The 16,204-nt window shown below is 37.6% G+C and overlaps 1 protein-coding gene across 9 annotated transcripts in view; it reads right to left on the bottom strand.

Annotated features, from left to right (window-relative positions):
• HERC1 (HECT and RLD domain containing E3 ubiquitin protein ligase family member 1) overlaps positions 1 to 16,204 on the bottom strand; it is a 99,051-nt gene that overhangs the window by 50,552 nt on the left and 32,295 nt on the right. For all 9 annotated transcript variants that reach the window (XM_063169520.1, XM_063169529.1, XM_063169526.1 and 6 more), the window contains exons 3-19: positions 15,085 to 15,180; positions 14,591 to 14,785; positions 12,659 to 12,970; positions 11,986 to 12,082; positions 10,282 to 10,425; positions 9,537 to 9,664; positions 8,545 to 8,689; positions 8,281 to 8,452; positions 7,206 to 7,340; positions 6,267 to 6,432; positions 5,599 to 5,724; positions 4,791 to 5,012; positions 3,437 to 3,589; positions 3,127 to 3,259; positions 2,430 to 2,621; positions 1,702 to 1,923; positions 654 to 827 (exon numbers count right to left, since the gene is read on the bottom strand). In XM_063169520.1, coding sequence (XP_063025590.1) covers positions 654 to 827; positions 1,702 to 1,923; positions 2,430 to 2,621; positions 3,127 to 3,259; positions 3,437 to 3,589; positions 4,791 to 5,012; positions 5,599 to 5,724; positions 6,267 to 6,432; positions 7,206 to 7,340; positions 8,281 to 8,452; positions 8,545 to 8,689; positions 9,537 to 9,664; positions 10,282 to 10,425; positions 11,986 to 12,082; positions 12,659 to 12,970; positions 14,591 to 14,785; positions 15,085 to 15,180 — 2,812 coding nt within the window. The remainder of the gene's footprint in view (positions 1 to 653; positions 828 to 1,701; positions 1,924 to 2,429; positions 2,622 to 3,126; positions 3,260 to 3,436; positions 3,590 to 4,790; positions 5,013 to 5,598; positions 5,725 to 6,266; positions 6,433 to 7,205; positions 7,341 to 8,280; positions 8,453 to 8,544; positions 8,690 to 9,536; positions 9,665 to 10,281; positions 10,426 to 11,985; positions 12,083 to 12,658; positions 12,971 to 14,590; positions 14,786 to 15,084; positions 15,181 to 16,204) is intronic.

Here is a 16,204-nt window from a genome sequence, read left to right as displayed (position 1 = left end):
TGGAATCCTGTAACAGAATTCCCTGTGCTGTTATCCAAAGGCACACAATACCATTTTCTCTTTTCATCTGGTTCAGCTTAGCCAGAGCTACAGAAAATTATCTCTGGATACAGCAGTTACAGTAAAATTACAATACTCAGTGGATCTCAATAAAAGGAACCTGGATAGACTGAGCATGAAACCCATATTATAGGCAATAAGCATGAAAAAGCTATTACTACTGTAGGACCAGCCTCCCAGAGACTTGAAAAACAAAAGCTGACTTAGTCCTTCATTCCATTCCTAAAATATTTTGCAAGTTATTTTGCCTTCCCCCATCTCATCCCCTTTAATTTTTCTTTTTAATTGCAAGTTTTACCCTGCTCTACTCAGAAAATAGAAAAAAAACAACAACTGAGTAAGGAAACAAGAGTTTCTTCTTACCAGTTCAGAAGGAAAACAACATTGAGCTACATGTTTGCCAAGCACTGAAATCAGGGTCAAAAGCAAGTAACAGGAAAACCAAAAGGAAGATCACAGAACATAATAGTAAATTAAGTTTATCGTGCTGTAGGATTAAAAATCGCTGCCAAAGAAAATGCAGGATTATGCTAGGAGCGTAGTTGGAGTGCTTAACTTGCTTTCAACATACACAGGTATTTTCAACACCTCACCTTTACTGACAGCATAGTCCTGCATGCTGATCCACAGGCTCCTGGCTGGCTCTTTTGTACAGCCCAAGGCCAAATCAACATAGACTGCGATCTCCGGCCTCAGCTTATAATCAAAGGGCTTCTGCTCCTCATTTCCAGACAGGGCCACTTCTAACAAGGAGCTCATGCATTTATCTAACAGAAAGGAAATACCGAAGAAATTAAACTCTGCAAATGTTGAGGATTAGACATATCTATCTAAAAGCATTTAAACTACCTTTGACCTTCCTCTTAGTTTGAAAAAAAAGGAAAAAAATCAAGACATGTCATTGTCCTTCCACAAATTCACCTTACATAGGGAAGTGACTTAAAAGACAATCTATATGAAACCTATGAAGATTTAAAAGCATTATCCAATTCTTCTTCAAGAATTCTTCAAACATCTGCATCATTATTTCTACCTGAACTGCACAGCTATGCACTTGCAATTACTGCCTGGACCCATTTTCAAACACTCTTTTTTTAAGTCTTGAAGTAGCCTACTCAGAACCAGAGGGAGGAGGAAATGTGAACTAAGAGGAAAGAAGCAAGTGCCCCGTTCAGATAGGAAGGGATGACTGGAACACTACTGCAGAATTGTTGATAATTCTGGGGGATCATAAAGAATGAAGTTTGCTATGAATAGTATTGTTTCTAAATAATAAAGAAATCATTTTGCAAGTAGAATAGAATAGAAGAGATTTTTCCAATAATTAATATGAAAAATTAAGTTCCTGGAGTGTCTGTTAAATGCTGAGCATCTAAGACTAAAACATTTCCAATTAACTGAGTGAAGTCTGTAGTCTTCCACTGAGAAATTGCAAATTTTTTCTCCAGAATGCATTTCCAAGACTCTTTATAAATTACATCATAACCTTAAATACCATTTTGGAACTTTTTGTATTACTACACAAATAGACAAGAATGCTGAAAGACAAACCTTTATACAGGGACTTACTCAAACATCATCAAAAATTTCACACCTGAACACATTTCCACTGAGCATTAGGCAGTGGCACTGACAGCTCACCTAGATGAGGAATATCCATCTCCACTCCATCGCTGAACAGCGGCGTTTTGAGCCAGTAGGCCGTGTCCTGCTCCTCAGGGGACACTGGAGGGCCCTGCAGCATCCCCCCCAGGCAGCGCCCGATGAGCAGGGCCACCGTCCTCTCCAGGTCCACCAGCCACACCCAGGACTGGGCAGGCTGCGGCAGGGGCACGCCCGCAGGCTCGATCAGCTCAGGGCCACCTGCAAGCATTCAGTGCCAGCTCAGTCACCCGTGCCCAGGTGTCACAAACAATTCCAAAATCCCAATGCTAATGGCAGATCTTGTGAATGTTTCCCAGTTAATCACAGATTTGCCCCTCAATCAGCAACCTTTCAACTGAAGAAACAGCAGCTAGGACAAACATTGCTGAACACTGGAACCACAGCACAGCAGAGGCCACCACCATTCATGGCACAGCTGTTCATGAAGTAAAGGCTCTTTTAAACTCTGCCCAAGAACTTGCTTTGTCTAATACACACTTCTCTGTGTTCTGATAAACAAGTATAGATCAAGGATACAACTGGAAACAGCACTCAGAGCAGAAAAAAGTACTTCACAGCAAGGGACATTAATACATTAAGGAAACTGAAAAGGAGATGCAGCAGTTTTAAAAAAACAGACATTTTAAAAGGGAGAGCTAAATTCCACTAGAATAGATGCCATTGTTTATTTCTCAGATTAAAAGCAGGTTTGTTATTACACTTACCGTGAAGAGGCCACTGTAATTCCTGATCTTCCAAAAGGGCTGCAGCAGGCAAGAGTCTGTTGAGACGATCTAAAGGGGGCAGCAGATCCAGCAGGTAACTCAGCAAAGGCCGGGCTACTGACACTGGCAGCAGCAACAGTGAGTTGACAATCTGGGAGAGCATACTGCCAGCAGCTGATACATAAATCACATCTGCAGAGAAAAAACCAAGCCTGAATTAATTATGGTTATGGAATTATGAAAGAACAATTTTAAAAGTCAAAGAATTGCACCTCAGCTATCTCAGAATGTCTTAAACAATAAAGGTTGAATTGATGGGTTTGTTTAATCTCTTATTTTAGTTACACACTTCTCAGTAGTCACAATAATTGTACTTCTAAAAAGAGAAATCTACAACTACTGAAACAATAATGCACATTCTGTGTTCTGTTCACCTTCACATTCTGGAGTGAAGGTGAACAGAATGGAGAACTTGCATTCTCCAACCCGTGCTTTTCCTGCACACAAAATGTTCTATCAAAAACATGAACCAGCCATTCCTGGGTAGATACCTCATCTCCTCCTTTGTGGGGAGCCTTGGGATGCCCAATTTGTGCAGATATAGGGAAAAATAAGGGATTTCTTAATTCAGACCTAAGCAAAAAAAGTCGCCTAAGTTTATAGGGCCACCATTACTGATTTTTCCATGGACAGTTACCTCTCAGTTTTTCCCCAACACTGCCATTCCAAGAGCTTTCCTTGAGCAGTGTTGCAGAACGGGAATAGATATCTGTAGCATGAGGCAATAACAGCTGAAGGTGCTTGTGAAGCAGTGCCACACTGCTGGAATTCTAGAAGGAAACAAACATAAGAATAATTCTGTAAATACATATAAGGGGTTCATTATTTAAAACACTTCAGCTTTCAAATACTCAGAAGATTTTCAAAAGGAACATTACAACATTCAGACAGTTATGAATACTGAATTATTATTTTCTCTCTTAAATGGTAAAAATAAGGATACGCACCTCAGTAACACTGTTGATGTGGCAATAAGCCAGCAATTGTTTCTGTAGGGAACATAAAAGCTCATGCAAATGAGCAGGTTGGCTGTTTTCTGAGGATGATGTACCTAGCAGAAATTTATCACTGTTTTTTTCCAGTTCTCCAAAGGCTTGGTCCTATTAAGACAAAAGCGGGGAAAAAGATAACAATTAACTCTGCTTCAAGTACTATAATGCTTTATTATCATCTAAAAAGAAGCATTTTCATCTTTACTATGTGCACCTGTGATTACTTAAGAAATTGGATAGTGTCAAGTGGATCGTGGGATAAGCAAACTTGAAATTCCAATTGTTTATAAAGCCACAGGAATGACTGTGGTAGCTGTCAGGCAAACATTTCTTACAATATTACTTTCACATGCAGCAACATTTTTATTCCTCACCAAGGATAACTAGATTCAAAACCTCAGTTCCTAACCTAGCCCCCAAAGCACAATGTGTTAAAATAATTTAGGCACGTGTTAAAATTGTGGAATAATTCCTTAGGATCTGTTGTGGGCTGATGCATAATATATCTCACATTATAATCCCTGATTGCACTATCCAGGATGGCAGCAGAAGGAGAACATAGAGGCTGCTTGACTTCCCTCAGAATCCACTGGAAAAACTGAGTTAGTTTCAAGCAGCCAATTCAAAGCAGACAGGTCCACCTTGCTGACTGAAAGAGGTCTAGAGAGAAGAACAAATCACTGCCAAGCCTGTGCTGAGGAGCTCCACACTATGCCAAGAAGTCCAAAGCTCTGATTTCTTCTCACTGTTGAATTCAACTGGCTGGTTGATTAAGAAGCTGAGTCAGTGATTTGCTCCCATGCTCCCCTACACTTTCTAAGAACAACAATCTGGCTGACACACTGTGTTTAGTAAGACCTGTACTTGCTGCTCTATTACAAGGTAGTTACCACCATAGTGAAGTTAATGAAATAGATTAATGCTCCTGGTGTCTGCTTATTGTTCCCTGGTGGCTGAGATTATACTGGCAAACACTGTATATAAACTATTTACATCTTATGTTATGTTTTCTCTTCCAGAAAAATCTGAAACCAAAGCAAGAGCAATAAAACAGTCTGACATGAAACCAGCTGCACTTACATAAGTCACCTTAAACAATAAATACCACTAGAGCAATATCAGAACCATATTGTTGGAGATGATTTAACTGGCTTTAGTCCACTTAAAGACACATACATGTGGCAGTGCTACTTCAGATAAACAAAATTAGCACCATTTCCTTAAGATGAAGGGGAAAATACTAATCCTTCAAAATATCAAAAATTAATTATAATTTTAAAAGAAAAGTTAATATGAAGCCTGTACATACTGTATAAAATCCCAAGTTTCTAAGAAGAGTCTTCATTAAGATTTCAGCTAGGTGAGTGTCTGGATGACTGCTCTGGACAGCATATGTTTGATCAGAGAGGTTTCCATAGCTGATACACATCGAGGCAGTTTCTGTGCTATCAGATGGGGAGCTGTAGCCAAGCAGGGAGGCTACATGGGTGTGATCCTGCAAGCTGGTCAGAATGATGTCCAATTGCATTCTCTAAACAAGAATGTTTAGACACAAAAATCACTCTTTGTTAATAAAGATAAAATATTGAGCTAAGAAGGAAAAATGCATTAGTCACAGTTACCCAGTAAAAATCTTCTAATGGGACACAGAAATAAGCTGGAAGGTTTTACTAAAAATTCCAGGTTTTCATGAAGATTTGTACTATTAGAGAATGGATAAATATACTGACTTGCATTGACCATACCTAGTAAAAATCTGAGATTAAGAGAGACAGAAACCAGACTGTCCACATGGTGGGCAATGAGTGTAAGACACTGAACAGAACACTTTCTCCAGTATTTCCTGGAGAAATCTGATCATCTGGGAAGATGGGTGTGAGACACACAATTTCCCTACACTGTACATAGGAAAAAGGGTACAAAAATGAACCTTGCAGTCATCTTTGCAAAGTAGTGTGAAATCCATGTAGGGAAAGCGTTATACAAGTATTCATCCCAGGAAACAATTAATTTTCTCTCACCAAGGCTTGTTCAATCAATCTAGTATTCAAAATTATCTTATCTCTAAATCAAAGCATACCCCAGCTGCTCTCAGGCATATTTGTACTTGACCTTACCTGTCCTTTTGATAAACTTTCCCATCTATCAGGACCCTGGGGTAGAAGAGAATGTAGCAATTCCATTCTCTCTCGCAATGGAGGAAGTAGCATGGTTGCTCCAACTGACAGTGTCTCAATTACAACCTAAAATCAGAGCAGCCAAAAATACTTCTTAATATAGGAAATAATCAACACACCTGTATCCTTAAAAATTACCATACACCACACATGATACATCCCAAATACCTGCTTAATTTCATTTAATATCAGAATTCTACCAGACAATAGCACACTAATCTTTTATGCTGTGATACAAACAATGTGCAGTACACTGAAGGAGTGAAACAAGACCAAGAAAAGTTGCTATTTCCTGTAAGAGTGCATCTCAGCAGAATTACTCAACCAAGTCAGTTACTCAATCCACAACAAAAACATTTTAGGCTCATTATTACAGGGAAGAATAATTAAAAAGTTACAAAATAGAGCAGCTTTTTGAAATTCTTATGCAAACATTCTCCTCTGCCTTCAGATCATGAAACAGTGATGGTGACTACATTTTTTTACCTTTAATGAGTAAAACTGACAAGTCAGAATCATTCAGAATGTCTAATAAATATCTAACTACAGAAAAAAAACCAGAAGAGAGTAGTACAATTTTCACATATAAACAACAAGGCAGGACTTACTTCTTGAATTTCATCAGGGACAGAAGAGTCCATCAGCCTGAACAAGAGATTTCGAAGAGGACCAGCCTGCCGGCCAAGAATGCTGGTGGCTACACCTCCAGCCAGTGCAAGTGCAAGGTGATTAGAAAGCAGCTTCAAACACAATTTAAGAAAATTGTGATGTTCCCTGTAAAAGAAATATGTATCTATTAACCTCTCCTACTATTAGCATGACTCCCTTCCATTTTTTGCACACTAAGCTTTTAACTCTGCTTTGATTTTTCATACCAGCAAGTAAATTCCAACTGGGAGTTGAAGGAAACTCCTCTGAGAAACTTACTGCCAACCTCCTTAAAAGAACAAAAACTGAAACTAGAACAGAGAAGTGGTTTTGTGGACAATGGTTGTAAGAGGCATTCGCTTTAGATTAACAGTCCCGTGAATTATGAGGCAAAACAGTCCCAAAATACAGAAATAAACAATAATATGATACACAGAGGAAAAAATAACTTTTAAGAAGCAATAAATGTAATCTTCTCTCAGAAGATATAGAAGTTCACTAATCAGGTTAAAAACAAGAAGTCAGGTTATTCTTTTCTAGTCCTCTTAAAAATATTTGAAACACAGGTTACAGGAGTAAGAACTGACAACACAGAAACAGTAAATGCATTTCAACTGCACAGAAAAATGAGTTTTAAAGGAAAGATCTGAAATAAAGCATTTAATTCATTACATCATGAAAACAAATTTCAGACTAAAGATCCTGCTACATTTGAGACACTGTAAAGCTCCTCTGTGATACAAGTGCACTACAGTAATTCTACACAAATGGCACCTGAGTGAGCAGGTAAACCAGATCTATGCTTGTTAAAGAATAGAGCAACCAAGACTAAGCCATGCACCACTGCTGTAAAGAAAAAACAAATATAAAAATCTGTAACGCATATATGCTGTATGTACCTTGATGAAGGAAAAGGAAGAGGAGGAATTTCACTGTTAATTTTGTCACAGTAGTGCTCAAGAAAAGAACGAAGATGTGAAAAGGTACTTTCTTCAAGGTCAACACAATAGGGTCTGTGCCATGCCACAACTTGCCTGGAATCAAACATCAAGGAAAATTACCTTCTGGAAATCTTTAACTGCCTCAATAAATTAATAGTTTAAACAAGTTGAATACACACTTAACTAAACCAGTTTCTTTCTTAGAGCAAACTAATACAACTATGGCAGACCAACTTCCTGACCCATGAAGGTATTTTCTTCTCTCTTTTTTGTAAAAATCTTTACAATCAAACACTCCACATTTATGGACAAAAACACCTCAATGACATAAATCTAAAGCCATATGCATTTAATCTGATTCAGTCAAAGGCTGACCAGTACTCACAAAGCTGGTTTTATGATAAATGTCAGGTTAGAGACTTGGATAAAATGCACAGAGCATTATTTCCTTATTTGACAGCTCCCTTGAGAACAGGGCATTTGAAATTCTTCTTGAATTATCTTCCAAATATTAAGTTTTTCTGCTCCTCTGTGTTAGTTCATACATAAATGTTTGCTGTTTCACTTCAATCATTTGCTAACATCCTTGGTGCAAAAATATTATTTGAGTTATTGTCTATTAATTACCAAACGATTTATTTTCAGTTTTACATGCAACCATAAAACAGAAATTTTTTTAAGACCTTTAAATGCACCTCAGTAATTTGCCTGAACTTCCCCTTTCCGAAAGTCTCCTGATTAGTGTACTACTTATTACACTAAAAGAAACTTCCCAAGTCATAAAAAAAATCCCCTTAGAAGCAAAAAGTAAAGAATGCTGAATTGTTTCACCTCCCACTGACTCCCTTGTCAATATTTAGTAAACAGTGGTAGGTTTTGTCTAACTACATGTAAGAAACATTCATACATAAAGAAGAAATATCTAAAGATGAGAGGAAGAAGACTTTCCAGAACAAAACATTACAACCACAGTGTTTGACAGAGATTATGCATAAAAGAATAAAATTATACCTGTCCCAAATGTCATCATTACCTGTCCCTTGGAAGAGCTGTCCAGGCAAGGCTATGGGATGTTCCTGCCGAAATCTGTTGAATTGCAACTCCATCTAAACCACTGACTTTCTTTGGTTTAGTAATGGGGCCAGTAGAGTTTCCCTGTCCACATTGTCCCATTGAATTGTTACCCCAAGCATAAACTTCATTATCTATAAACATAAATAAAGTAGAAAAAAGCTGAAATACAACTGGCTTTTGATCTAGAGGAGGATCATGTCATTTTAGAGCTTATTCTCTTTACCATGAGAAAGTGCCAAGCAGTGACTGTCACCAATGGAAATGTCAACTATTCTGGTAGCTGCCAGCTCCTCAATGAGCTTGGGTCTGAGAGCAGTCGCCTCTGAGGAGCCACAGCCAAGGCAGGCCCCGCAGCCCCACGCGTAAACCTGGAGCAAAGCAAGCACAGAACACTGCAGGTCACACCTGTGCTACTGCCCAGCACAGCAAACAACAGCCCAGCACACCCCCTGCACAAGGACTGCAATGACACTTTCAGCACAGTGGGCACAGGACTTTCCTGACTCAGCACGTGTGTCATACAGTGTGCACTCCTTCCCCCAGGCACTGAGGTGCCACAGAGCACAGCACCAGGGAGGCTGCTGCAGGAAAACAAACTGCTGCAGAGAATGTCAACATTCCTAACCCCCACTTAGAAAAGCCAGAGCCTCTGAGTCACAGAGCTGAAGGTGGGGAGGCCAGCTGGGTTACATGTGTGGAAATGCTTATTGGATTACATATACTCATCAGGCCAGGAAGGGCCCTTGTTTACCACCTCAACATTCAGCTCCAAGCTCTCCTGAGATTTTTCAGATTAGAAATAAAACTTGCAGTTAATAACTATATTCTAATATACATATGCATTTTAAAAAACTATTAAATCACTTAATCACCTGAGTTGATTACTGTATTAAAAATTACAAGCATTTCATTGTTGTTTGTTTCTTGAATCCAATTTGATTTTACACTGGTTACATAGATTAACCTAAAAACACAGGTTAATGCATGTTTTCTATGACTAAGCAAGAATCTTGAAAAGTGTGTCTTAGATGACTCTTAGCACATTTTGAAATACTCTTGCACATTAGGTACTTCAATCTCTAATCAAGAACTTCACTTCTACTTAAGTACTAGTTGAACATTTTCTCAACAGTTAAAATAATAAATGCAGAGATAATAAAAACCAAGACCCTCCTCACCAACTCCTGTAATTTGAGTGAAACTTGTTTTGCCTACCTGCCCTGTTGATGTCAAGGCAAGTGAAGACTGACTGCCAGCACAAACTTTTCGAATAAACATTCCTTGCAAGGCTTCTATAACTTTAGGTTTATATACTCTATTTGTATCACCATGACCAAGTTTGCCTGCAAAGGAGGAAACACAACTTTCTTATTTTCAATGGTATTTCAAAGGTATTTTCAATGCATAGACAACAATTAAAAAGTACCCCAAGAGATTTTTTTAGATTTCCAAAAATATCAGAGTAGGTTTTTAAAATTAAAACATATTACAATTTTTATAAAACCCATTTTCTTTCAATTACAGTAATTACAGACTTGTAATTACATATATATACATATACATATATAGATACAAATATATATTTATTATAGTCTATTTTAAAATTGAAACACAAATCCCAGGCAGTTTATATGCAATAGTTTGTAGGACATAATTAGCTATTGACATATCATGAGTGAGCTTATTTGAAAGTCATCAGCACAGCATTTTTTCCAGAACTGTTCATCTATTCACTGACCCTTCTGCGCTGTGAAACTCCTCCCCTGCTGAAAATATTTTTTTGAATTCTATCATCTTGCAGGTGAACTTCAGATATTGTATTTAGATTCTTTAAGAATCCCTTCCTTGAATGGCAACCAAATGATGAATAAAAACCAGAAGCAAACTGCAAGGAGTACTGAAACTATGAGGCAGATGGAATAAGATAAAAATTACTACCAAAAATATTTGTTTTACCCACCATTGTCTCCTCCTCCAAAGGACCACACTGTTCTCCCATCTTTGGACAGGGCTATGGTGTGTGAACTGCCACAGGAAACCTCTCCTACATTGCTAATATCTTTTACTAAAGTTGGAATGTTGCGGCTGTTGCTGTCACCATGACCTAAGGAAAAAAGAAAGAAGTATTTTCTTTTAGTGACAATTAAAGGCCTATATCTGTTCTGCAATCATAAGATTTTTCATATTCCATGTGTATTGCAGACATTACAACTTATGATTTCTGCCAACTTTTCTGAAAGACTCATAGTAAGGTTTGAAAGACATCTGTCACAAAGTTAAACATTAAATCTTAGGACATACTCCAGAACACCTGTTCAGATCTCACTGCCTCTAAAACTTATGATCATTTTCTACCTAGCTGAAAAGAAATAAAACTAATAAAATAAAACTGCCTTCAATAGCAGCTGATTAGGTAGCTAGACTTGCCATCACTGGGCAGCAGGTATCCTGCACAGCATTAGGGAGCTGTGATAAGGGCCCTCTGTCACTCCTGTCCATTGCACAGACTGAACAGATCTGCCCCTCAGCTGCCTTTAGACAGCCACATTTCTAACAGGTCCTTTCTGCAGAAACCATGTTCATTACAGCTAACACCTACTTCATAAAAAGTTTTATTTCTACTAAACTCCAGAAAGTCTGTGGATACCAAAGAAAAATGGAGAATAGAGGAAAATTATTATCACTGGTATCCATAACTGATTAAATATTAAGAATGTCCTGTAACCCAATAAAATGTTACATTGAGCTACATTCTAGAACTCACCACTGTACACTCCAAGACCCCTAAAGGATGTCAAAATTCAAAAATAATCTAAAACTCCAAAAGAAGTTTCCACAATTCCCACCAAAATTCTAGTTAAACCTCTAACACAGAGTTCTTTTCTTAACAACAGGGATACACTCAGAACTTCTACTGATTCCCCTGAAAGCTGTGACTGTCAAACACTCTCCTCATCTTCCACCACTGCCACTTGCTTGTTTTTACTCCTCTATACTTGATGATTGTGACATTTAAAGAAAACAGAAGGGAACTAAAACCCAACTTGAAAAAATTTTCTGCACAAAACCTGTTGGTTCAACTGAACCTGCTCAAGAAGAGTAGTTTTACACCAGGCATAGCAGCTCTACAGCAAAGATGATGAAATAAACAAGTTAACTTGAAGGAAATAGTAATACAGGGCTTGTTGTTTCAGTTAAATTTAACTTTTTAGATGTATTAAGGTAAAAGAACACTAAGCCATTCTGGCAAACTTAACATGAAGCGTCCTTATTAGAATCAGACCCTTGATATTATTAGCCATATTATTATGATTCCTCAAAGAATCATTCTACTATCACACTAAATGAGGTTTATATAGAATTTCAGTTTATTTTAAATGTCAACTGTTTTTACATTCCAGTGACATTTGCAATGATATAGTCTTAGGAATTAATAAAAAGCAACTTGCCTTGAAATGAAAAATCTTTTAGAAATAATCTTTGTAAAATTAACTGAATTAAAAACTTCTAAGATCCGCTGCACTTGTCAGCTGTATGCACACACCTGAGTACATGTGTATGTGTATGCAGAGTGGACAATTGGAGAACAAGGCAAACAGGAGTATAAAACCATTACTAGACAAAGGGATTTTTCCAAAAGCATCTCATGAAATTTTCACATTACCTAATCTTCCAAAGTCTCCTTCTCCCCACGTGTACAGCTCTCCATCCTCTGTAACAGCAGCACTGTGTCTGTAGCCCGCTGATACACACACCACCACCTACATCACACACATAAAGAAAGAACGTTTTTACACAAACCAAGTGGGAAGTTTGAAAAATTAGGAGAGATTAGTTTCAGAAGGAGTCTACACAAACTAACTGGTTCATTCACAAGGATTAAGTACACACGTAATCTTTGCAATCTTTTCTGTTTATTTGATAAGGGGAAATAAGTACATAAAAAGTTCATATGGAAAACTACTAATGATTTATTTATCAAGCAGGTTTAGCATGATGATACCCTAGTCTTAGAGGAGAAAAAAGCAGCATGAGGGGATGTTTAAGACAATCTATATGTGAAAGCCTTGATGTTGCAGCTAGCAAAACTGAAACTGTAATTCAGTGAAAGCTCCTGAACAAGTTTGACTCAAGGCAGTGAGAAGCTTTCCTGACAATGCCACTGCCCGAATCACAGGCAACCATAAGCTCTAGTGTTTTGTTGCAAGCAAACCCAGCCTCAAAGAAAAGTCTAGAAAGAACACAGAACTCTTTCTTAGGATTTTATCTACTTCAAACTTTACACAACATCCCAGCTGAACAGAACAAAACCACATGCTCCACTATACAAAACATACCTTCCCTTGCAGGGGACCCTGAATAAGTTTGGGATATTTCTGAGTTGAACTATTTCCATGTCCCAGTTTTCCGTAGTCACCATCACCCCAGCTGAAGACTTCCCCTTCTGTTGTAAATGCCAAAGTGTGACCATCAGATCCTTTTGAAGATGACACCTTTTTAATAGACCTGTGAGGCTCAAAAGTCAATTTTTTCAACGTGGACTGATTGTTGGAGTCTCCCAGTCCCAGTCTCCCATAGCTGCCTTTTCCACAGGCTCTAACAGAACCATCCGTAGAAATGACAAATGTACAATATTGTCCAGCTTCAATCTACAAAGAGAAAAAGGATGTAATAGAGAAATACAGAGATTAGACAAATCCAGAATTTACATATAGGTCTAGGAGTCTGTATTTTTTAACAGAATTTCAAAATGATGTAAAAACTAAATATAACACAATGTTAAAATAATTTGGATTTCAGCAAGCAGTAAAAGTAAAATTCTTGGAAAAAATGTTACAATTAAAACTATTTTCATAATTGACTAAAGTGTATGAACAGTGATTATTTTATTTACTTGTATCTCTTCTACAGACTGTAGAACTTGTGCTGCATTCAGATCTCCAAAACTCACAGATGGAAATCTTAATGTTTTAAAAGCAAGAAAGACAAAGTAACAGCATGATAAAACACTGTAGGTTTTGTCTAATTTTAACCAGTACCAAGCAGTAACATCCCAAAAATAAACCAAATGCTAAAAATCCACTCACTTGAGACTATAATCACGTGAACATCAAAGAAATAGGATCAAAAGCTTTTAAGCAAATAAGAACTTGTCCCTTTTGGGAAGTCAGTGCTAAGCTGAGGAATGACCCAACACAGAAATCATTCCCTATAGGAATCTTAACACAGCAGAAGTGCAGAGGCTCCATTTGACACCATAAACCAGCCCCAACAGGTGGCCACAGCCCTGTTTAATGGGAATGAATATCTTCATACAGATAATCCTACCACAATCATCAAATGGAAGGCTAAGTGGAAAAATCACATAAATTTGTTGTATAGTTGTATACAGTACTATTAAAAGAGTAATACATTCATTCAGATCATGCATTCCATGATCTTTCAATCATGGAATTGAAAGATTACTCTTTCAAATGTTTTGAAACTTTTCTGAATGCATAAACTTGCTTTATGATGTCCAGTCCTGCAACCCATTGAAATATAAAATACATCAGTGAGGTCCATAGAAACAATTCCAGAAAATGCACCTAAACTGTCTAGTGACCAGAAAGTGCTTTTACTTAAGTCAACACTGCAAAGCCAATATAGTACCAGAAAAGCAAACTATTATATTCTGGGTCATGCATCAATAGAAGTGCCCAGCTGCAATTGCAGAATCTGTGACAGAGCAGAAAGAGCATGTAGACTGATTTTCAGAAAGCTAATTAAGGTGCTGTGTCAGCAGCTAGTCCAGCTTGGAGCTTTAAACTCAGCAATCCCTGGCGTGAAAACTACCAATGGAAAAGAGCATGCAGTCATTAAGGCACCTTTTAACCAACAATTAAAAAAAACCAAACAAAAACCAAAACAAACAAAAAAATCCACCAAAAAGCAAACAAACCAAAATCAAAACAAACCCACCAAAAAAAAACTACAGGCAGCTACACTTGTCTCCACAGAGCAAGTCAAGTAATTCAGTCATTCTTGTTACATGAATATTTATCTGTGCATGTCATTAAGACCAAACCAGAATGTTTTTCCCAGGCATCAATAAAAGTAGTGAGATATTCTCAGTAAAATAACCTGTGTGACCAGTTCTGAACATCATTCATTACAATTTGCTTCATTACAACTTGACATTCAGAAATAAAGTACTATTTTTCAGTTTCGCACTGTGACTATGAAACTGCTGAATGTTACATAATGTACCATTAACAGATGTCACTCACCGTCTGTGCATCAGAAAAGCTTGGAGCAAGCTTGGGTTGAAGTATTTTCTCTTGAGTTCCTTCTACCAGCTGGTGACTGCTGTTACTGCCCCACACATACACCTCACAGGTCTCTGACACAATGGGAGCATCACCTGTTTGAATGCTGTCAGGGCTGGCACATGTCCTGGAATAGTCTGAGGCCATTCGACAAACCTGTTCACACCAGAGATTTATTACACAGCAGCATTTCATATTTCTTCCTATACAGTCACAGTGTTTAATGTAGCTTTAACTGCCCCTCAACACAGTAACTGTCTAAAATACAAATCACCACGACCATATCATTACCTTGCTGACTAATTAGCTTAATGACTTTGTCTCACTACATTTTATTTTTCAATGTTTTTTGCACCTCTTTGACTCCAGAATCACGACACCCACATGTGCACGCCAATCACATGTGTGAGGAGAAGTAAACTACAGTAACTTAAAAGTTTTTTTTCAAGACATACCTCTTCAAATAAACACAGAGCTGCCTCATACAGGGAACACAAGCCATCTGATGTTCTGGTTGGCTCTCTCCATTGACTTCGATCAGCAGATGATCCCTACAATGTTTAAATGTTGTTATTAGGAGAAATAATACACTTCCAATACAGCAACATTCACCTGAACAAAATACATTAGGAACTTCTTGTTATGGCTAAGCAAAAATTAACATCTTTTTCTATAAAAGCATAAGTACACTACCTCTCTCCTGAGTTGGGTTACCTGCATACACTTCAGGAAAACAAAACTGCCACAAGTGCTAGTCCAACATTCATACTGATTCAGTTTCGTGAAGGTATCTGGGTTTGGAGGTAATTTCTCCCAATACTACTTTGTAATGAAATGCATGTTATTTGCGTCTAAAGTGATAATTATTTCTAAATTACTAATCATAAATAATTTTATGTTTACATAACTTTCATATTTTGGTCTCTATTTTTATATATAGCCCAAATCCAACAGCAAATGAAGTTGCCCACCACAACATTTATTCCAATTCAGATACTGCTACTGCCATGCTCTTCTCATGGACCTCATTCTTCAAAACATTTTTCAGATCTTTTTTAGAATCTTTTTTAGATTTTAAAATTTATGTTTATTAACAAGCAGTACAAGCCTGAAAGGAAAGTATGACCGCATGAGGAAAAAAGTCATTTCCTGTTTCAGTCTGAGCACAAGACAGAAGGCTGCCACAGCTTCTGACTGTGAACTGTGCAATAATTTCATACCTTGGAAAGCAATATTCATCTAGCACCAGCAGTGAGCACTCAATATACCAAGCAATGTGCCACACTTCCAATTTAGCTCATTTTCTATCACATTAATTTCTGAGCATCAGCAAAACTGCTGAACATCCTGAAGATGAATAAGCAGAGGCCTAGGTGAATGGGGGAGCAGAAATGTGCAATAAAAGTAACTAATAGGAAACAAGGTGTATTGCAGAACTTGGGATTTTCTAACTTTTTCTGCTATGAACTTAAATGTACAAGTCCAAGTGGATCAAGTGTGTCCTCAATTTTTTCCCTGAAGCTAGAGAATAGCACCAAAATGCAACACAGAAACTGTTTTGCTGTTTCATCTTTA

Source organism: Melospiza melodia, chromosome 15 (genome assembly GCF_035770615.1).
Source record: "Melospiza melodia melodia isolate bMelMel2 chromosome 15, bMelMel2.pri, whole genome shotgun sequence".
NCBI lineage: Eukaryota > Metazoa > Chordata > Aves > Passeriformes > Passerellidae > Melospiza > Melospiza melodia.
The sequence above is the reverse complement of the archived record's forward strand: the minus strand, read 5'-3'. Positions and strand labels throughout refer to the sequence as shown.